At 44.0% G+C, this 21437-nt stretch overlaps 1 protein-coding gene, 1 long non-coding RNA gene and 1 other non-coding gene across 4 annotated transcripts; 2 read left to right on the top strand and 1 right to left on the bottom strand.

Annotated features, from left to right (window-relative positions):
- Positions 1-523: 523 nt before the first annotated feature.
- Positions 524-2180, bottom strand: Gm40884. 2 transcript variants are annotated; one of them, XR_872765.2, is made up of 3 exons: positions 1930-2180; positions 1600-1693; positions 524-1386 (listed from the first exon to the last, which is right to left on the bottom strand). It is a non-coding gene; the product is annotated as a predicted gene, 40884 (long non-coding RNA). The 2 variants fall into 2 exon arrangements; XR_872764.3 differs by having other exon boundaries at positions 1934-2180.
- A 2172-nt stretch (positions 2181-4352) lies between these two features.
- Sptssa (serine palmitoyltransferase, small subunit A) lies at positions 4353-15551 on the top strand. The gene is made up of 2 exons (NM_134054.2): positions 4353-4553; positions 14390-15551. The coding sequence occupies exons 1-2, from the start codon at positions 4442-4444 to the stop codon at positions 14491-14493; spliced, it is 216 nt and encodes a 71-aa protein (NP_598815.2). The 5' UTR covers positions 4353-4441; the 3' UTR covers positions 14494-15551.
- Mir1892 (microRNA 1892) lies at positions 14913-14992 on the top strand. The gene has a single exon (NR_035439.1). It is a non-coding gene; the product is annotated as a microRNA 1892 (primary transcript).
- Positions 15552-21437: the final 5886 nt, after the last annotated feature.

Here is a 21437-nt window from a genome sequence, read left to right as displayed (position 1 = left end):
CTGGCACCACACAGATGCCTTGTGCCTGAGGAGGTCAGAAGAGGGAGGCCATCTGATCCATTGGAATTGGAGTTGTGGTTCCTAGTGTGGACACTGGGGACCAAATCTGAGTTCTCTACAAGAGCAACAAGTGCTCTTAGCCACTCAGCCTTCTCTCCAGTTGCTATCTCTCTATTTAGAAAATGTAACTTTTTTTTTTCTGTAACATTCAGTGCAAGCATAATAATATAATACATTAAAATATGTCCACCTGGACCTGGAAAGTTGGCTCAACTGTTAAGAGCACTTGCTGTTCTTGCAGAGGACTCACATCCCAGAACCTACATGGTAGCTCATGACTGTCTGAAACTCCAGTCCCAGGCAATGCAGTGGCCTGTGTGGCCTCTGCAGATACCAGACATACACATGGTAAAAAAAAAAAAAAAGACACACATTCACACAGGTAAAACAACAACAACAACAACAACAACAACAAATATGCATTAAAAAAAACCCTAAAAAAAAAAAACCAAACCCTGAAAATCTGCATCTCATGTTTTTCAGTTTCTTGCATTTCATTGTTTACAGTGGGCAAAGTGTGAGAGGTATGGTCAGAATAATAAGTTTTATTTTAATAGCAATGACTTTGGGAAACTGCTCCTTTTCTCTTCTGAGATGGAGTCTCTGCATGTGACTCAGGGTCTCCAACCCTGGATTCAAGTGATCGCCCTGTCTCAGTCTTTTTGAGTGCTGGGATGAGAGGTGTGTGCCACCATACTGTGTGTGTGTCTGTTTTTCTGATGCTATTCTTGCTAACCCAGTCTTAGAAGCTGGGTCTGGTGGCAGCTGGGTCTGATCACAGCTGTCTTGGGGAGGAGGGAGTAATAGCTCAAGCTCTGGGCCGGTCTGGACTACTGTATGAATTCAAGGCCAGCTTGGCAAGTTTAGTGAGACTATGTCTGAAAGTAATCAGACAATCAAACAAAAATGTAAAAAGCAACCAAGTTTTAAAAAAAATATTGGAGGGATGTGTCTCCCTCCACGAGCTCACTGAATGGCAGGTGCAACCTCCTTGGTAGACAATGCCAATGCACGCAGCAGGAAGTCCAGGGTAGGGCTGTTCTGGTGTCCTTTGCCCTTGGGGTTGATTCTTGATAGATGAACTGTAATCCAATAAGTAGAACAGGAGTTGGGAATCAAGAACACTTCCCAAGACAGACATAGTTTTCTGTTTGTTTGTTTGAAGTAAGTACAAGGGGAGGGAAAAGAGTTCATGCTACAGACAGTCATGATTCCAGGTGCCTGGGAGAAGAGACCAGAGCCTTTAGCATGCTTATCATGTGGAGGCACTGTAAGTCCTGGGCTGACTTAGAAGATTCACTGCAGCATCAGAGAGGAAGGCCTGGGCTAGGGAAGAAAAAAAGGAAGACTAGGTGTGAGGCTCATGTATACCAGGCGTGGGAGGGACCTCTTAACAATAGACAACTCCTTTCTAATTCCTATTGGAATTGATTAACGTTGGTAACTCTCAGAAATTTGACAGTATTCTTTAATATTCAAAATTTTAAACATCCATGTGAAGATTAATTGTATTTGCTTTCTGATTCTGTGATAAAATACCTGAAACAGTCAGTACGAAAGGCAGGGGTGCTTATTTTTGTTTCACAGTCTTAAAGTTGTCAGTTCATGGTTGTTGGGCCTTGTTGCTTTGGACCTGTAACAATGTAGCAAACTACTGTTCCCTGGGGGAGGATGGGAAGAGGGAGAGGGAGAGGGAGAGGGGGAGAGGGGGAGAGGGGGAGAGGGAGAGAGGAGGGAGAGGGAGAGGGAGAAGGAGAGGGAGAGGGAGAAGGAGAGGGAGAGGGAGAAGGAGAGGGAAGAGGGAGAGAGAGAGAGAGTCTAGTACCGTTTCCAAGACATGCTCAGACGACTTCTCTTACTAGGTATTACCTACTTGTGGTGGTTTGAACGAGAAGTTCCTCTTTCACGTTCAGAAGACAGTGTTTCACACAAGTCTGTCCTGTCCTCTGGCTCTTACATCATTTCTCTCTCTTCTTCTGCAATGTTCCAAAGTCTTGGAGCAGGTGATACAGATGTTTTACTTAAGGCTGAACACTCAATGTATTCTTAGCACTTTGCTGCCAGGCTTTTAATCCCAGCACTTGGGAGGCAGAGGCAGGCGGATTTCTGAGTTTGAGCCCAGCCTGGTCTACAGAGTGAGTTCCAGGACAGCCAGGGCTACAGAGAAACCCTGTCTTGAAAAACCAAAAAAAAAAAAAAAAAGAGCCTTTGCTTTAGTCACAGTCCCTGTAAACCATGTTTTCTCTGACCAAGCCTGAATATCATCGTAGTTATTTAAAGCCAGTTTAGCTAGAAGCCTGCTTAACAAACAACAGTAATAGATTGCTTCCTTGGGCGTTTGCCCTCCCCAGCCATGTTTTTTTTTTTTTTTTTTTTTTTTTTAACCAGATTTACAGTATCAGAATTCTCTCTTGTGGAGCAGGCCTAAAATCTTGTTAGAAAGCAGTTGATTCCCCCCTAACAGTCAGGCCATTATTGTACCAGTGAACTTGTCTTGCCTGGCAGCTTAGTATTGTAGCTCACAAGTGGGTGGGACCACTGAAAAATTGTCTCCCTCAGCAGTTTATATCTTTTGGCACAATGAAAGGTAGTCAGCAGCCAGGGAAGGGTGGTGCACACCTTTAATTCTGGCACTCTGTGAGTCTGAGGTTAGCCTGGTTGAGACTGATTAAGCTGGTGTCCAGAGCAAGTTCTAGGACAACCAAGGCCACACAAAGAAACCCTGTCTGGAAGGGGGCCGTGGGGAGGAGATATCTAGCAAGAAGGAAACTTCCAGCTCAGATCCAGCTTGGTTTCTGAGCTTACTTCTTACCATCATGTGTCTGAAAGATGAGTCCAGGCTCGGTGTGGTTGGTGCATACCTGTAATCGTAGCTCGAAGGAGTCTGAGAAAGGTGAATTACTTTGAGATCGAGGCCAGCCTATACTACATAGTGAGGTCCTGTATATTGGTTAAGTTATTTTTGTTTTTGTTTTTCATTTCCACAAAAAACTAGAATCACTTGGGAAGAGGGAACCTTAGCTGAGGAACATGAGATTGGTCTATGGTGGGCGTGTCCTCCCTACTGTGGGCAGTGCCATTGCTAGGCAAGTGGGGTCTGGGCCGTTTAAGAAAGCAAGTTGAGCAAGCCAGAAAGAGCATGCTCCTAAGCAGTATTCCTCTGTGGTTTCTGCTTCAATCTCCTGCCTGGAGTTCCTGGCTTGGCTTCCCTCCGTGATGTTCTGTAACCTACAAGACGAAATAAAATAAAATAAAATGACTAGGCACCTTGTGAAAGCAGATCTCAAGTCTATTGTTGTTTGTAAGGTCTTTGCTCGTAAGGAGCATAAGGAATTTAAGTTAATACCTGTCAACCTGGAAAGGTTTTAAAGCTTAAAGCAGCAGGTTTGAAACTTTTAGACATGTGAGTTGCAGGCTACTTAATTATGTCATTTCACAAGCACACAGTGCATGGGCTTTAGAGGAGTGGAATACAGCCGGTACTGCTGCAGGTCATAGGAGTGAATCTTTAGGAGACAGATCACATGCTGACCTCAAGCTGTCTTTAGAACCCACTAGATCAAGTGCACTTCTCTTGATTGTGACCTACATGGTTGTTTTCTAAGTGTAGTCATAGAAATATTGGCAACTGTCTATGGCCAATTCTTTTGTCTTTAGGTTAGGGAATACTAGTGCGTGTGTGTGTGTGTGTGTTGTGTGTGTGTGTACTCGCGCGCGCATCCTAGATAGGTCTGTTTTCACGCATGTGCTCGGAGGAAGGGAAGAGCTGATGAACATATTACTTCTACAGTTTTCAACATCTTCTTGGCTGGGTGTCATTTGGCATCCACATTCTCTTTGACCCCCGCATTCCCTCTTGCACAAGGCACTGTTTATTTGCATGCCCGACTCTTTAGTAGCATTCTCACCCAGCCCTATCATCTCTTGGCCCAGAAGGGATTCATGAGGTAGGAGAGAGATTACATACACTGGTTTCTAAAGGAATCCTTCTGGGCTGGTCTGAAGGATCCGGCCTCTTAAGGGCACCATCTCGCATGGACACCAGTGGGGACTGAAGCCGGTCTTGCAACCGCCATGCGTGCGCGTGGAGATGCAGAACTAGCACTTAAACCCAGACCGTTTCCCAGGGCTGGGGAGCTCGCTCCGGGCGAGGCGCGGGGCGGGACAGGAGCACACGAAGTGGCCGCTTGGCCAATAAGCGCAAGCCAGGAGGAGCCGGCGGTGGCCGCTCGGGTGCGCGCGGGGTTGGGCGTACACGGTGACGCGCAGGCTCGGCAGGACCAATGGGCGCAGGGTGGTGGCGGGCGGGCCCCAAGGCCTGGGGCTTTAGGAGGTGAGCGGGCCGCGGGCCCGCCTGACGCTGCTACACCGCGGGAGGCGCATGGCGGGCATGGCGCTGGCGCGAGCATGGAAGCAGATGTCCTGGTTCTACTACCAGTACCTGCTGGTCACTGCGCTCTACATGCTGGAGCCCTGGGAGCGAACCGTGTTCAGTATCCTGTGTGTCCTGGCCTGGCTGGGGCGTGGAGGGGTGCGCGCGCCGGGTTGGAAGGGGGTGGGGGGGTGTCTTGGGGTCAAGGGAGGTGGAACCGCGGAGATCCGGGTCTTGTACGCAATTCCCCTGCCCAAGGTGGAGGCATCCTGATTTCTGCAAGCAGTCGGGAGGGCGACGTCTCCCCTGGTGCTTCCTTGTCCCGCTTCGGCCGCGCCTGCTTTTGATCCTTCAGTATTCTTTGAGGCAGGGTTGCTGCAAATCGCTCCGGGCTTGGGCGTCTTTAACCCTTAGCTATTCCTGATTTGGAGCGATAGAACTCTAACCAGTTCACCAGGTTGTGAGTACGTGGTCTTGACACTCCCACACAGTTTTGGAAAGCAGTTTGTAAGTTACTGAAAGGCCTTTTGGGCTTCAAAATGGCAGTTTTAAAAGTGTGTTATATTTATGACTTCTTTGCATCATAGGTACAAGCTGTGCCCAGAAAAGACTTTGCTGGGGTTTCAAACTGTGCTTTGTTGTTTAGTTTATCACCGGTTAAGAATTGTTGAGTGATGACTTTGCTGAGCACTTTGTGTGTATGTTATCTTGCCTAATTTTAACAGCTCCAGCGAATAGCTCAAGGTTGTGAAGCCTGATGTTTGTTTTCGCCCAATGTCTATGCCGCTATCCTCTGATTTCCGTGTCGACGAAATACTAGCAATTCATTCTTTTAACGCTCCACTTCTCCTTTCCTTAATATAAAAAGAATATACCACATCACATGCTTATTTCATCCGCTCAGCTTCTTGTGGTTTAGCTTTGTTAGGAACAACTTCACAAACGCGTTCCTAGGACTGAGGTAGAGCTTCTTTGCAAGCTTTTTCAAGGGTGCTGGTGTGGAAATAGCATGAGGTTATTTGGAGCTGACTCTTGAAAAATTTTAGCGTCTTGCAAGACTATTACTGTGAGCAATTATTTCCTAACCTAAAGTTTAATAACCAGAATGTATATTTGGGGCTCCGGATTAAGAAAGCCTGATTTTCCGAATCGTTTATTTGTAGCTTCAGTTTGCTCTTTGGATTTTGTAGGTCAGATAACATCTATATTTAAATTTATGCCTAATTGGAACTTTTCAATAGTAGCAGGTAATCTTTTGATTAATTCATTAATTAATTCAAAACACGGTTTCTCTGTGTACCCCTGGATGTCCTGGAACTCATTCTGTAGACCAGGCTGGGTAGCAGTTAATCTTGACTGATAATTATCTTACTACAATTAATGTTGACAAAGCCCCATTAAATAATAATAATGAAAGCCAGCTGTGATGGTTCATGACTGATTACCATGCTCAGAGAGCTGATTCAAGAGGAATGCTGGGAGTTCAAGGCTGCCTGAGGTACATAATACATAGCTACTACCAGGCAAGCCAGGGTTACATAGCAAAACTCAAAGGAAAAGGAAGCCAGGCAGGCAGGCAAAGAAACAGTGTTGGGGTGAAGTGAAACTCTTTAGGTTAGGGTAACAGTAGAACTCAGTTTAGACCTGTAAGCTTTGAAACATTTGTTGGCATGTGGATAAATGCTACAGTGGCAACAGTGTTAAGATTTCTCTGGCTATATTGTAATAGAAATACTGACCCGGGGCCAGATGGCAGTGGCTCACATCTCTAAACCCAGCACTCTGGCAGCAGAAGCACACCGATCTCTGAGTTTGAGGACAGCTTGGTCTACAGAAAGAGTTCCAGGACAACCAAGGCTACACAGAGAAACCCTGTTTCCAAGGGGGGGGGGGGAATTTTTGTTTGAAAAAGTGCCTTTTTCTGTTCTTCTGTTCAAATAGTTGTGGGCATGGCTAGGTGTGGTGGTGCATGCTTGCCTGTAATTCTAGTACTTGGGGAGGTAGCTTCAGGAGCATCAGCAGTTAAAGGCTAGCTTCAGCTACATGTAGGTTTGAGGGCAGCGTTGGCTTCATGAAACCCTGTTCCTCAGAAAACACAGAACCAAACCAAGCCACCCCCACCAAAGGTGCTGATAGAATTACTGTTTCCTTTTGGAGACAGGGCTTGGTGCTGTGCCAGATGTCTGTTATCTGAATGAAAACATTACCCAGGTTAGTTATTATGCCGTTGTTTGCTGTGTTAGAGGTTCTTTGTGTCCCCGGGAAATGTACAGTTATGAGATTGAGGAAGAGGAGAGAGAGTGAGGCGGGGAATGGCAAGACCTAGTAGCCCAGGGAAAGATCTCTGATGGTCTTAATAACTCTCTTAGCTTCCTGGGAGATTGTCTCCTCAGCTCCCAGTTCCTAAGCTTTGGTTTGTTTTGCACTACCTTTGAATTGAGAATGTTAGAATACAGGGCTGGTAAGATGGCTCAGGGGTTAAGAGCACTGACTGCTCTCTCCCAGGGGTCCTGAGTTCAATTCCCAGCAACCACATGGTGGCTCACAACCAACTGTAATGGGATCTGGTGCCCTCTTCTGGTGTGTCTGAAGACAACTACAGTGCACTCAGATGTATAAAATAAATAACTAGAAACAAAGAAAGAGAGAGAATGTTAGACTACCTACTAGCTGTACTCCTGTGTAAGATAAGGAAGACAATGCCTAAGGTCTGGTCTGTGTCCCACAGTGCTTCAGCTTGTGATACCATTTGTTAGTAGCAGTGACTGAGGAGGGCCTTGTTAAGCCTTGAGTGCTGTGATATTTATGGCTTGTCTGAGAGAAACCAAGATTCTTCTTCTTCTTCTTTTTTTTTCCCTATTTTTTTGGAGACAGGATTTCAACCACATAGCCCTGCCTGACCTGGGTCTCATTGCATAGCTTCAAAGTCAGAGATCCACCTACCTCTGCTTCCTGAGTGCTGGGATTAAAGAAAGACAGGTTACCACACCTGGGCCAAATTTTTTTTTCTGGTTTTTCAATACAGAGTTTCTCTTTATATCTCTGGCTGTCCTAGAACTTTCTCTGTAGACCAAGCTAGCCTTGAACTTGGAAAATTTGACTGCCTCTGCTGGGATTAAAGTAGTGTGCATCACTACTATCTCCTGGATTTTTTTTTTTTTTAAAGAATAGAGGTGTTCATCTTTAATCATTAAAAGCTGAGTTTCCAAGCTACCAGACAGAGTATTTGTTGGAATGATGTGTTTGAAAGAAAATTTATGATCAATAATTATAAATGGAAGTTTCACTCATAAATTCTAGTCTGAGTATATTATGTGTGTTCTGAACAACCCCCAAATAATAAGGGATTTTCAAGCCGGGCATGGTGGCGCATGCCTTTAATCCCAGCACTTGGGAGGCAGAGGCAGGTGGATCTCTGAGTTCGAGGCCAGCCTGGTCTACAGAGTGAGTTCCAGGACAGCCAGAGCTACACAGAGAAACCCTGTCTCGGAAAAAACAAAACAAATAATAAGGGATTTTCGTGAGAAAGCAGTATTTTGACAGGCCACTGTAAACCTGTACAAATTTATCAAGCAAGCCCTAACAGAAACAATCATTGTCATCGTGGGGGACAACTTGATTAGCATAGCAGCTCAGCGTGGCTCGACCCTGCCTCGGGATCATTAGAAATGTATGGGTGGTGATCAGTGGAGATACTGGTTGTGGCAGGGATCTAAGGCTGCCCCAGGTCCTTCCTGGGATCCAGTGCCCTCAGCATCAGCTGGGAGCTGGACCAGCCTGGAGACGTGTCGCTGGGAGCTGTTCTGCTGTAGATGCTAATTTCTAATTTTCTTAAAATAGAATCCAAGGGATTTCTGCCTTTGCAGCAGCTGAGCTGAGAGATGCTTCCTGCTGAAGGTTGTCGGTCTTTGCCCTCTAGTCTAGCTTCCCTGACAGAGGCGGGGCTGGAGAGATGGTGTGAGAGTTCAGAGCACCTGCTACTCTCACAAGGACAAAGGTTCAGTTTTTAGCACCCACAAGATGGCTCACACCTGTCTGTAACTCCAGTTCCAAGGGATCTGAACTGCTTCCCTGGAAAAAAGAGGAAGGAAGGAAGGAAGGAAAAAAAAAGGGAGGGGGGGGGGAGGCACGCGCGTGCGCGCGCGCGAGGGGTCTCACATGAAATGACAAACTACAAACAATACAATATGTATAAGCTGCTGGGTAGGCGGGTGAAGTGCTTGCTGCTAAGTGCTCAGTGGGTAAAAGAGCATCCTGCCCAACCCGATGCCCTGAATCCGATCCCTGAAACCAACATGGTAAAAGGGAGAACGTCCTTTCCTGATAGAAGTTACCCTCTGCACATGCACTAGTGCGCACACACAAACTTGGTCTGCAGAGGAAGTTCCAGGACAGCCAGGGATTGGATTGGTTTCAAACGCTTTCTGATGTGGGCAGTGTGATGAGAGACGTGAAGCACTGAGTGTGCCGTGCAGTATTAAAGCAGAGAGGTCTTTCCCCTGGGACAGAGATCCCCAGCGTCCCTAGAGAGTCTGCTTCCCAATTTTCCAAGTCTTGTGAATGGCGAGGGTGGTGGTACTGTTTGGGGCAGGCAGTGTTAGTTGTTGGTTTAGCATTCTGATGAATGGTGCTTGTCTTTAAAGCATTTCCTGCCTTTGTTTTAGGATTTTTTTCTTCTTCTTTTTTTTTAAGTTGCTGGAATAAGCGTTGGGGTTAGCTTGTTTACTTATTTATTTCTTCTCTAGATGAACACTTATCAGTTCATGATTAGTTGGGCGCTCTCTTAAAGAAACAGCTAAATACCTATAAATATATGTTTTACATACCTCTGGAATATATTTTTTTTTTTAGGACAGAGTCTCACTGTCTTGGCTGTCCTGGAACTTGCTGTGTAGACCAGGCTGGCCTTTAACTCACAGAGACCCACCAGTTGCTGTCTCCTGAGTGCTGGGATTAAAGGTGTATTGCCCACATGCCTGGTTGCATTTTGTTTATTCATGAGTATAATACCATGTTACAATTCATGTAACGTCTTGGCTATAAGGAACCTGTTTTTCATTCAGCTTCTGTATAAACATTTATCTTCAGGGCCTGAATACTGCCTGTTGGTCCTGGAGTGATTTATGGGGCAGCTCTATTGTGGTTTCCTACAGCCTGGAGTGGAGGCTCAGCAAGGCCTGTTCCTGCTCACAACTCACTGGCAGAGCTCAGCTTTGCATTTTAAAAAATTTTTTTTTATTTTTTTGGGGTTGTAGCCTAGTCAGAGGAGTCTCTTCTATAAATCTGACTTCTGTATAGCTACAAGAACTTAAATAAGCAACTATACAGGTGTGGTAAGTAGAAAGATTATTTCTGTATTACTAGTCTTATTTGTGTGTCAGATATAATCAGATAGATTTACATTATTTTTTTCCTTTGATTATGTCTCTAGTAGATGACTGGAAGGATAATTCAGGTGTGGTAACTAAACGTCCTCTCCAAATAAATGGGGTCCTAAAATGTTAATGAGGAAAGAGGAATCTCTTTTTTTTTTTTTTTGGTAGAATCCCAGAAGGTCAGTGGCACCCCAGGGTTATGGCATACATCAGATCACTTAGGTAGCAGGGTAGCCGTGGGAAGTGCCAAACAGGTCTGAGCTGGGGTGGCAAATGTTCACCCCTTGAACAGATTTAGTGATGCTGTAAAGCAGACTGGATTCCCCATTCTCCTGTCAGCTCTCATGCCGTGGCACGCTTGTGGAGGTCACAACACCTCATATGTTATGCCCCTGCCTTCTACTTTGTTTGACACAGGCTCTCTTGTTTGCCTCCATGTAAGATAGGCTTACTGGCCTGCAGGCCTCTTGGGAGTCTCCTGCCTGCATCTCCTGTCTTGATGGAGTCCTAGCTGTGAGTCCTGGGGATATGAAGTTGGAGCTTCATGATTGGTGGGTATTGTCTCCCGAGCCTATAAAGCATTTATACTTAGAGAGATTTGGGACAGACTGAGAGATCCATTTAAGTACTAGGTAGGAAATTATAGCCAACTCACTCTAAATGGTACATATTTACCTCTGTTTGTAAGGACCCATTAAGGAGATGAAGTCATCTTTCCCAGCCTCACAACTGTCTCAATAAAACCGGTGTCTAGCAGTGTTGGTAGAAGCTCACACTTTCAGTTACATGTGCTGATATACTCATAGTGCTAGCACTTGGGAGGCTAAGGCAGAGAGATGGCGAGTTTGAGGTCACTGACTCAAAACAGACAGACAAACAAACAAACCAAAAACCAGACCAAACTGAGACCAAACCAACAACCCAAACTAGCACCAAAGGATCTGCCAGTTTAAATGGTGTCAATAGTGGTCCCCGTCCCCAGGGAATGCTTAACTTAGTGCAGCACACTGGCGCCGTAGGAACTTGGTGGCCAAAGTTACTTAGATCTGTCAAGTCACCTATCAAAAGTAGCTGGGTGTTGTAGTTCTTGGTAATCCCAGCATTTGGGAGGTAGAGACAAGCAGACTAGAAGTTCAAGGTCATCCTAACCTAGTGATTTAAGACTAGCTTGGGCTAAATAATTAGACCCATGCCAGTCTGGGCTAAGTAAGACCCTATTTCTAGGTTTTTTTTTTTTTTTTACTTAATATGTGTGTAATATTGATCCATCTTGGTGATCCCCAAGAAACTACAGATCAAAAGTGCCCGCATTTTGTTGGGCAGGCCTTTAATCCCAGCATAAAAACAAACAAAAAGTGATTGATTATTCAGTCTAGCAGAAGCTCTATACTGTTATATTTTTACTTAGTGTGTCAATATATACCTAAATCTATTTTAAGCATTCTTTTCAAAGTATTTTCTTTTAATTGAAGACTTAGGGAGGTTTTGGAGTAATTTTGAAATTTAATTTAGAAACATCTTTTGTAATGCTATTTATTATTCTGGAGATTAGAAGAAATGAGGTCAGGATATACATAAACATTTTTTTTTGGTGGAATATAAAGATTAAATTCTATGGAGGTTTAATTTTGTTTAAAATTTCAAAGCAGTTTATGACTATGTAGTTCAATTCAGATGACAGGTCAGCGAGATGGCTCAGGGGGGTCAAAAGCACTTTCCATGTTGGTCTGGCAGTCCGAGCTCTATCTCTGGAACCCACAGTAAAAGGGGAAAGCCCAAAGTTGTCTTCTGAGTTCTCAGTGCATATGCCTGACTGACATGCTCAATTGCTTTCTTCCCCCGCTTTCCTCTCCCTTGCCCCTGTGTCTGTCTGTCTGTCTGTCTTTTTCACACACACACACACACACACACACACACACACACACAGAGAGAGAGAGAGAGAGAGAAAGAGAGAGAGAGAGAGGAATAACAACATAAAAATTTAGAAAGAGGCTGAAGAGAAGGCTCAGTGGTTAAGAGCACATGCCCTAGTTTGAATCTCAGGACTCACATTGGGCAGCTCACAACTGGTGCCAAGAGATCCAGTGTCCTCTTTTGACCATACATAAACACTTGATTTTGTCTCACTGTACAGTCTTGGCTGCTCTGGAGTTCCCTATAGACCAGGCTGGCCTTGAACTCACAGAGTTTTGGCCAGCCTCTGTTTCTAGCTACAAAACAAATCTTTGTTATTGTTGTTTTTCAAGTCAGGGTTTCTCTGTGTAGCCCTGGTTGTCCTGGAACTCACTCTGTGGACCTGAGTGACCTTGAGCTCAGAGTTGCGTCTTCCTCTGCTTCCCGAGTGCTGGGACTATAGGCACTTGCTACCAGTTCTCAACATTGGTTTTTGGAGACAGGGTTCTCTCTGTGAGGTTCGGGAGTCCTAGAACTATGTAGACCAGGCTGGCCTCACACTCAGAGATCCGGCTGCCTCTATCTCCTACATATTGGAATTAAAGGCATGGGTCATCACACCCAGCAGGTCACAAAAGAAGTCTTTTTTTAAAAGAACTTATCCTATAAAGGGCAAGTTCGGATGACTTTCAATAGTTCTGCTTACCTTTGCCAGAACTGATGGTTGTTTTTTCTATTTCTGAGCACTATGACCTGTAGTAGATCCAAATATTCAAGACAAGTAAGGACTAAAATTGCCTGCATCATTTATCTTTGACGAGGAAAGGAGGGGTGAGAGGTGGGACATATTTGTAGGCACTGGAGAAGAACTGGGAAGGTTTAGTTAATTTGAATGCGGGATTCGTTGGATGAGTAGGCAGATGGGTGTCCTGCAGAAATTAATGGGCTGAGGATGGAGCTCATTGCAAGTGAACTAGCATGCCCAAGGCCCTGGTTCAATCCTTACTTAGCACTGCAAGTAAAACCAAAAAACCAAACTTAACAAATCAAACCCCAAATTGATATTTGGAAGAGAAGCAGAATCCACTCTTAGTCATCCTACACAGCAGCGATGGACAAGGGAAAACCCAGGAGATGGTGGTGGAGATGAGAGCCCCAGAGAGACACCTCAGCACAGACCTGTCGGACAGTTAGTGTAGCAAGGACCACGCCAGCGCCCTGATGAGCTGCTGTGTTTGCTAGGAGGCCACTGGGAGGATCCTAGGGATGTCTGTAGTTAAAGTGATGGGTGGAAGTGAGTTGCTAATGACAGGGAGTCAGTAAGTGGGCATTTTGTTTGCTCATTTTAAAGAAATGAGGTAATGAAGAGAAAGGTAGACATTTAAAGATGAATAAGATCAGATGCCACTGTGGTAGTACACTGGGAGGCAGAGGCTGACAGATCTCTGTGAGTTCAAGGCCATCCTGGTCTATATGAGTTCCAGGACAGCCAGGGCTACACAGAGAAATGCCCTCCTAAAACAAAACAAAACAAAACAAAACAACCCTTCCCCTCTCTGAGATTAAGGAGAGAGTACAGTGTATGGTTAGAAGATGGTGAGAGAGTTTTTGATTACATTTGCTCCATGATGTGAATGCATAGGAGTCTTGGTTTGACCTCTTGGGTTCTAATGACAGCTTTCAGTTTGGCTCTGGGTAAGTCATTATTTTCTCAGCCTCTTGAGTAATAACTGCAGTAAACATCCCATAGAAAAGCTCTTGATTAAGAGATTTGCCAGCTGAACTGTTATACAAATATTAGTTTGTAGTGGGCACATTGTTTATTTACACCCTGCCTTCTCATAAAACAAAACAAAACAAAACAAAACAAAACAAAACAAAACAAAACCCAAGCTATAAGGAATGGCTCAGTGAATAAGCACTTGCTGTACAATCGTGAGGACTTGAGTTTGGATCCCTCGTATCCCTCGTAAAAAGCCACGTATGTCGGTGCATGACATCTGTGATCCAGTGCTGGCGAGCCAGAGTCAGTGCCTTCTGCCACTCGGAAGTTTAAACTTGAAAACCTTAGATCATACATCCCTTCTTGCTGTTACTTAATTTCGTAGATCTTCTGAAGTTATGAAGTATAATTATATTCTGTGCACGTTCCACCCCCTCCTCGGTTTTTCTTTTTCCCCTTTATGTATAGTGGGCATTTTGCCTTCATGTATGTGTATAGACCATAGAGTCCAGAAGAGGGCATTGGATCCCCTGGGACTGAAGCTATAGACTGTTGTGAGCTTCCATGTGGGCACTGAGAATTGAACCCAGGTCCTCTGGAAAAGCAGCCAGTGCTCTTAACAGCTGAGCCATTTTCCAGCGCCAATGTGCTCTTGTCTCTTAGGTTGAACACTACAGATACTTAATTTTAAGCCATCTGATGTTTTCACCTCTATCTAATTGTGAGAGCAACAATGCTGACTTTGCATGGTAGAGGGTAAATGAGCTAAAGACCACGTAGGGTGTTGTCATGGTGAGTACCCCGTTTCTGCACTATTAGATCTTTATATGTACTTGATAAATACAAAAACAGGCTATGCAAATGAATACTTGACCAGACATTGATGGTTGTTGAAAAAAAAAAAAACACCCGGAATTTAGTTTTCAAATAGACTAGGAAAAATAAGTTTCCTTAACCATCACGCAGATTCGATGCTGGTTTCCGTGGTGGGGATGGCCCTGTACACTGGCTACGTCTTCATGCCCCAGCACATCATGGCTATTCTGCATTACTTTGAAATTGTACAGTGACGAAGATGTGACCAGGATCCAGAGGTTCCTGGGGAAGATCTGCCTTGTGAAGTTGGAATGAGACCTCATCAGATGTAAGATGTGCTACGGATGTCCACGTGACCAACCTTATAAATACAAAGACTTTAAAAAAAACTTCATGAGTAGAACAGGAAAAATCATCCTGGCTCATGTGTTGTGTTCTTTCTTTTTGATTTTAACAGAGGCTCTTATATAGTAGCTTTTATCTATTTTAACATTGTAGTCATTTGTACTTTGATATCAGTATTTTCTTAACCTTTGTGACTGTTTCAATATTATCCAGTGAAAGCTTTTCTTAATGTAACTTTGAGTACATCTCAATTGCCTTCTATTTTTAAAACCTAAGGTCATTAGTTGGGCTTTACTGTTCTTGCTATCATATGGCATATACATCTGCCTGGATATATTTCTACTCTTGACCAAAGTTTTGTAAGAAACAATACAGAATTTGGGGACGGGAGGGAGGATACTTTGAGAACTACTTACAAAAGATTTATCTGCTTGCTTGAACTCAGGAGTACGGTTTTAGCTCCCTAGACTCTTAACAGCTTTTGCTCTAAAACTATTAAAGTGTTTCTTAGTAATGAAAAAGTAAAGATCTTGCTAACATTAATACAAGGAACATTTCACCTTTTAGATATTAAATTCTTATGTGGACTTATTTCCAACCAACTTTGATGATTCCTGTGATTGGTGATTGGTGGCCGGCTTGTATGACATATGCTGAGATACACTGTGGAGCTTTTCATAGAAGGCTTATCAGATCCTCTGAGGCAGTATTGACCCTGTATACGCTCAAGAGTTAATTTGATGTTGTAACAGGCGTTGTGAAATGCATTTGCACGTTGTGATAAAGACACAATGAGATGAATTGTGCAGAACCATAACCAAAAGAAATGTAAACTTGCTTAAAAATCCTTTCACTCTTTGTATTTTTTTTAAAACGGTTTTTATTCCTTAGATGTAAAATGACTACTTTTTTTTTTGATGTAAACTCATTAAATTCAAAGAAAAATGTAGCAGTCTCTTTTATGGTTAAATATTGATCAAGTAGTTATTTTGTGGTTGGTTCCTGGGGCTTGGGTATACAGTAATCATTTTAGCATGTTTCTGAACATAAAAATTATAGTAATTAGAAAAGGTACTGTAGATTTTAAGATGTCTTCTAGCATAAGTTCTTTTTTGTTTGTTTGTTTTTGTTTTCATTTTATTGAATGTATAAGAGCTCTGCTGCACATACATCTGTGGGCCAGAAGAGGGCGCCAGATCCCCTTACAGATGGTTGTGAGCCACCATGTGGCTGCTGGGAATTGAACTCCGGACCTCTAGAAGAGCAGCCAGTGCTCTTAACCTCTGAGCCAGCTCTCCAGCTCCTTCTGGCATAAGTTTTGCTTTTTTTTTTTTTTTTTTCTTCTGGTTTTTGAGACAGGGTTTCTTTGTGTTAACAGCCCTGGCTGTCCTGGAACTCTCTTTGTAGACTAGGCTGGCCTTGAACTCAGAGAGACCCACCTGCCTCTCAAGTGCTAAGATTAAAGGCACATGCCACACCATGCTTGGCAAGTTTTGCTAATTAAAAAAAAAAAAAAAAAGATTTATTTATTTATTTAATGTGCATTGGTGTTTTTGTTTGAATGTATGTGTGTGAAAGTGTCAAATCTTGGAGTTACAGACAGTTGTGAGCCACCATGTGGTGCTGGGAATTGAACCTGGGTCCTCTGGAAGAGCAGTCAGTGCTCTTAAACTCTGAGCCATTTCTCCAGCCTCAAGTTAACTACTTTGGTTTAAAATAGTTAAAAGTTGGGTGTGTTCAGACTAAAAAAAATGAATGCAAACATTTAGCTTAGGATTTGTTCAGTTAATGCTCGTCTTTGCCCGTTTAAGAACTGCTGACAAGAGGGTGTCTCACGTCCCCCTAGCAAGTTAAAGATAGAAGGTGAGAATCATTCCTTTTTAGACTGGTACCAGGTAGCCTACCTGACCATCCAATCGGAAATCTGTAATTCTCCTCATTCTTTGCTGTTCAATTGTCATTGTGTAACTGCTGGTTGGTGTAACCGCTGGCCTCACACAAGATACAGTTACCCTCATAGGAAATGGAGATGGGTTATAAGTTATAAGGAGAAAGGAGTGCAGGCATTGAGAAGCATTCAGGGAGATACATTTTCACCAACTGGTGCAAGTGTCTGTCTGTCCGTAAATAACAAATGGGGAGGTCTCACTTTCTTTACTTCAGGATTCATTAGACAGTTCTCCATGCCTGCTTGTCCTTCTGTGTATCTCACAGGGAGAGGCACTGATTGCCTTTAGACTAACATTTTTAGAGATAAATAGGTAAGAGGGAGAAACAACCAGTGTTTCCCATCAGAGCAAAGGGCAGGTTTGCTCCGAGCTTAGGAGGATAAAAGTTAATCTCCTTTAGAGCCCAGGCCTTCGTGAAAGACGGGAGAGGAGCCCCGAGCTGCATGCAACTCGTTGTAAAGATATAATCTGGTTATTTGTATGGCCCTGTGGGAACTGGGTTGTGGGAACTAGAACAGGAAGATCTTAATACTTAGGTAACTGCTATGACAAAGTCTTTTTGTCTGCGATACTGGGAGCTCCTGCTTTCTGCCAGCATCAAGCTGATGTCTTAGCTTGCAAATAGGATAAAAATCTGACCTGCTTCTCAGCCCTCCTGATAAGAATGGGATGTTGACAGATGGTCACCTTGAGGAGGAAGGCAATGGTGCCACAAGGCAGATTAGGAGATGAGATAACTTTCTAAGATCTAGAAGTAAATGCTGTCCATTTATCAGGGTTAGGGAAATACAGATCCCCCACTATCCTGCTGGTTGATTAATGATTAGGGACTGTGTGTGTGTTAGTGAAAAGGAGGAAGGAAACAGGATGTCTAAATGATACATTGTTGCTCACGAAACAGGGCACGTGAGAGACGGATTGTAGGACAGGGTGATAGCTGACTTCACAGAAGAATCCTCAAGGCAGCAATAGTGTTAATGGCAAGGAACGGTGTTCAGTGCAGACCTTTGGGGGTTCAGATGACCACAAATAGGTGGCCATTTGAAGCTGAAAGAAGGCAAAGCCTGAATTCCCTTCAAGAGCTGTTCTTTCTCTCCAAGCCTTTGTCCTCTCTTCCCAGTTGCTTTGATCTGAGTTTTATTGAGAAAGATGATTAAGAACGAGACCTAAGGTCAGGGTTTTGCAGAAGGAGATTTAAAGATTATTATTATTAATTATTATTTTGTTATTGTAGTCATTCAAGGCACTAGCTTTCTTTTGGAGGTAGCCACCTGGATTCATCTGATGGCATTCAAGTGGCATTTACTGTGAAGAAGGGAAATCAATATGCTGTTGTTGCATGGGGATCTTTGGGCCTGTTTTGTGTAGGATTGTAGTTTCCATGTGTCATAGGGTTTTATTGCTGTGAAAATAAAACCATGATTAGAGACTCCAATCAAAGAGAACATTTAACTGGAACTAGCTAACAGTTTTAGAGGTCAAGTCCATTATCACCAAGGCAGGAAGTATAGTGGCACACCGTAGGCATGGTGCTACATCTTGATCCAAAGGCAGCTAGGATGAGACTGGAATTCCACACTGGGCAGAGTTTGAACACAGGAGACTTCAAAGCCCACCCCCACAGTGACACACCTCCAAGGCCACACCCACTCCAACAAGGCCACACCTCCCAACAGTGCTACTCCTAGTGGATCAAGCGTTCAAACACAGGAGTCCATGCGGGCCAAACCTTTCAAATTGCTACACCACATGTATGTGTGATTGGTATTGATGTGTCTAGACTTTGAATGTTTGTAAGTGTAGGGGTGATTCTAATGACTGGAAGGATAGATGTAGAGGAGGAAGTGTTAGTACTTTTGGGTCCCAACAATCTAATGACTCTTTGTTATTGGGATTTTTTTTTGCTTCATCAAAACACCATGACTAAAAGCAAGCTGGGGAGGAAAGGGTTTATTTGGCTTATACTTCCTGATAATAGACTATCATTGGAAGAAGTCAAGATAGGAACTCAAGCAGAACTGGAACCTAGAAGCAGGAGCTGATGCAGAGGCCATGGAGGTGTACTGCTTACTGGTTTGCTTCTCATGGCTTGCTCAGCCTGCTTTCTTACAGAATCCAGGACCACTAGCCCAGGGATGGCACCACCCACAATGGGCTGGACCCTTCCCCATTGATCACTAATTGAGAAATGCCTTACAGCAGGATCTCATGGAGGCATTTCCTCAACGGAGGCTCCTGTAGAGATAGTTACTTTGAACTAGCTGTTTAGAACTCAGGGCGGTTGCTATAGCCCTAGGGTGGTTGCTATAGCCCTGGCCGATAGCTCCTTTGCTAAAGCCTCTTAGGTGTTTACTCATCTCTGGGTTAGATCCAGTGGCCTAAAAGTTTAGTTTTTATTTGAGAAAAACTACAGACCAGTAGGTTAATGACACTTTTTAAAAAAAAAGATTTATTTTATTATTATATATATGTAAGTACACTGTAGCTGTCTTCAGACACACCAGAAGAGGGTGTCAGATCTCATTACAGATGGTTGTGAGCCACCATGTGGTTGCTGGGATTTGAACTCAGGAACTTTGGAAGGGCAATCAGTGCTCTTAACCACTGGGCCATCTCTCCAGCCCCAATGACACTTCTTTTTGGGATTACAAAGTGTGATAGCATAGTCTGCTGAACTACCTGGGTCACTCATGTAGGGTATGCCTTCTGTTGTCACATTGCCAGTCAAGACGCCACTCAAGACTGCTATCAGCATTGCTCAGGTGCATCATTTTGGGGCACCTGGCAACAACCACCACATAGGTGTGTCATCGAGCGCCATGTTTATGATGCAATGGTGATTACAAGGCAGACCTGTGAAAATGCCATCGAAGAGGTTACATACCATGAGCTGTCACTCCTGCCCCTCCCATCTTTCTTCTGGTGGAGTGATCACACCAGACCATGCCCTCCTCTCATAGCTATCCCCAGAGCCTCCCTGGTGTTGAAACCTTTTCAGATCCCAGACTTGACTAGTAGGTTCCAACCATACTCTTGAAGCCCTTGCAATGAGTCTGTGTCATGGTTTTGGCTTTCTGGGTCATTTGCAGCTTGATAATTATATAGTTTTTGTTTTTTACCACAAAGGGCCCTCATCAAAGTGCTCACCCAACCAGGAAGCTCAGAAGTCTGATATTCATGAACTTTGGAATGGCCTCTTTAAAACTTGAGTTTAAGTTTAGGTTGTAGCACACACCTGTAATCCCAGCACTTGGAAGATGAAGACAGAAGCATCAGAACTCAAGGTCATCCCCAGCCACGTAATTTGAGGCTACTTGAGATATGGGCCTCTTTCAAAAACCAAAAGAATGGCTGGAAAGATGGCTGGGTGCAACACTTGCCAGCAAGTTTTGCAACTTGAGTTCAATTCCTGGAACCCACATGGTGTTAAGGAGAGAGCCTCCTCCCCACGGGTTGTCCTTTGACCTCCACATGGACACTCTGACGTCTCCCCTCCCTCAAAAAATGTGTAAAGGAAAAATCCAGAACAGAACCATAAGAAGCCAAAAGTCAAATGGATTTCTGACTGGAGATCCCTCACCTCTGCCTGGTTCCTCTTGTTTTTTATTTTTCCTGAGACAGGGTTTCTCTGTGTAACCCTGACTGTCCTGGAACTCACTCTGTGGACCAGGCTGGCCTCAAACTCAGAAATCTGCCTGCTTCTGCCTCCCAAGTGCTGGGATCAAGGGCGTGCGCCACCACTGCCTGGCCTCTTCCTGGTTCCTACCAGGCAGTTTGGTTGCTAACTCAAGAGAGAGAGAGAGAGAATCATTTCAGCTACTTCCCACCACTGCCCGGCCTCTTCCCTCTTCCTGGTTCCTATCTGTTTGGTTGCTAACTCAGAGAGAGATCATCGTTCCTGCTTACTCATCAAGACAGCTGATTGCTATTCTAAAGCTGGGGATTACCTTTGGCATTTCCTGGGCACCAAGCTTCTCTGAGTACTGATGGTAGTCTGGGCTGGCGTGGCATAGGAATTTCACACAAATTCTGGCTCCTTGCCTGCATCCTTGCTGAATTTGTGCCGCCTGAAGGTCGACGACCACTTGGTTGAGTCCAATGCTGTGAGAATTAACCATGCAGGCCAAAGTGGGTGGCATAGAATGTCTCTGTAAGTTAAAAAAAAATGTGTTAAGCCAGTTTTAGAAAAACATGTTCTCTTTCCTTTTTTTTTTTTTTTTTTTTTAAGATTTTATTATATATAAGGAGTACACTGTAGCTGTCTTCAGACAGAAGAGGGCGTTGAATCCCATTACAGATGGTTCTGAGCCACCATGTGGTTGCTGGGAATTGAACTCAGGACCTCTGAAAGAACAATCAGTGCTCTTAACCACTGAGACATCTCTCCAGCCCAACATCTTTTCTTTAACTTGTGTGTTTTCAAGCTTACATAGTTATTTGAGAGGACACAAGCAGAAATAAAATTGCCCAGGGGGACAAAGGGTACTTGTTAATGAGAGCAGGATATGAGGGGGAGTATGGTCAATATTTTTTTTTCTTTCCATTTTTTATTAGGTATTTAGCTCATTTACATTTCCAATGCTATACCAAAAGTCCCCCATACCCACCCACCCCCACTCCCCTACCCGCCCACTCCCCCTTTTTGGCCCTGGCGTTCCCCTGTTCTGGGGCATATAAAGTTTGTGTGTCCAATGGGGCTCTCTTTCCAGTGATGGCCGACTAGGCCATCCTTTGATACATATGCAGCTAGAGTCAAGAGCTCCGGGGTACTGGTTAGTTCATAATGTTGATCCACCTATAGGGTTGCAGATCCCTTTAGCTCCTTGGGTACTTTCTCTAGGTCCTCCATTGGGAGTGGTCAATATTATATATGCATGTTTGAGATGTAAAAAAAAAATTATCCT

This window comes from Mus musculus, chromosome 12, assembly GCF_000001635.26.
Source record: "Mus musculus strain C57BL/6J chromosome 12, GRCm38.p6 C57BL/6J".
Taxonomy (NCBI): Eukaryota; Metazoa; Chordata; class Mammalia; order Rodentia; family Muridae; genus Mus; species Mus musculus.
Note: the sequence above shows the minus strand (reverse complement) of the source record. Positions and strands in the feature narration are given on the sequence as shown.

Coding starts and splice junctions, on each gene's coding strand:
- Sptssa (NM_134054.2), top strand. CDS start 4,442: ATGGCGGGCATGGCGCTGGCGCGAGCATGGAAGCAGATGTCCTGGTTC. Junction 4,554..14,389: donor CTGGGAGCGAACCGTGTTCA/GTATCCTGTGTG, acceptor ACCATCACGCAG/ATTCGATGCTGGTTTCCGTG.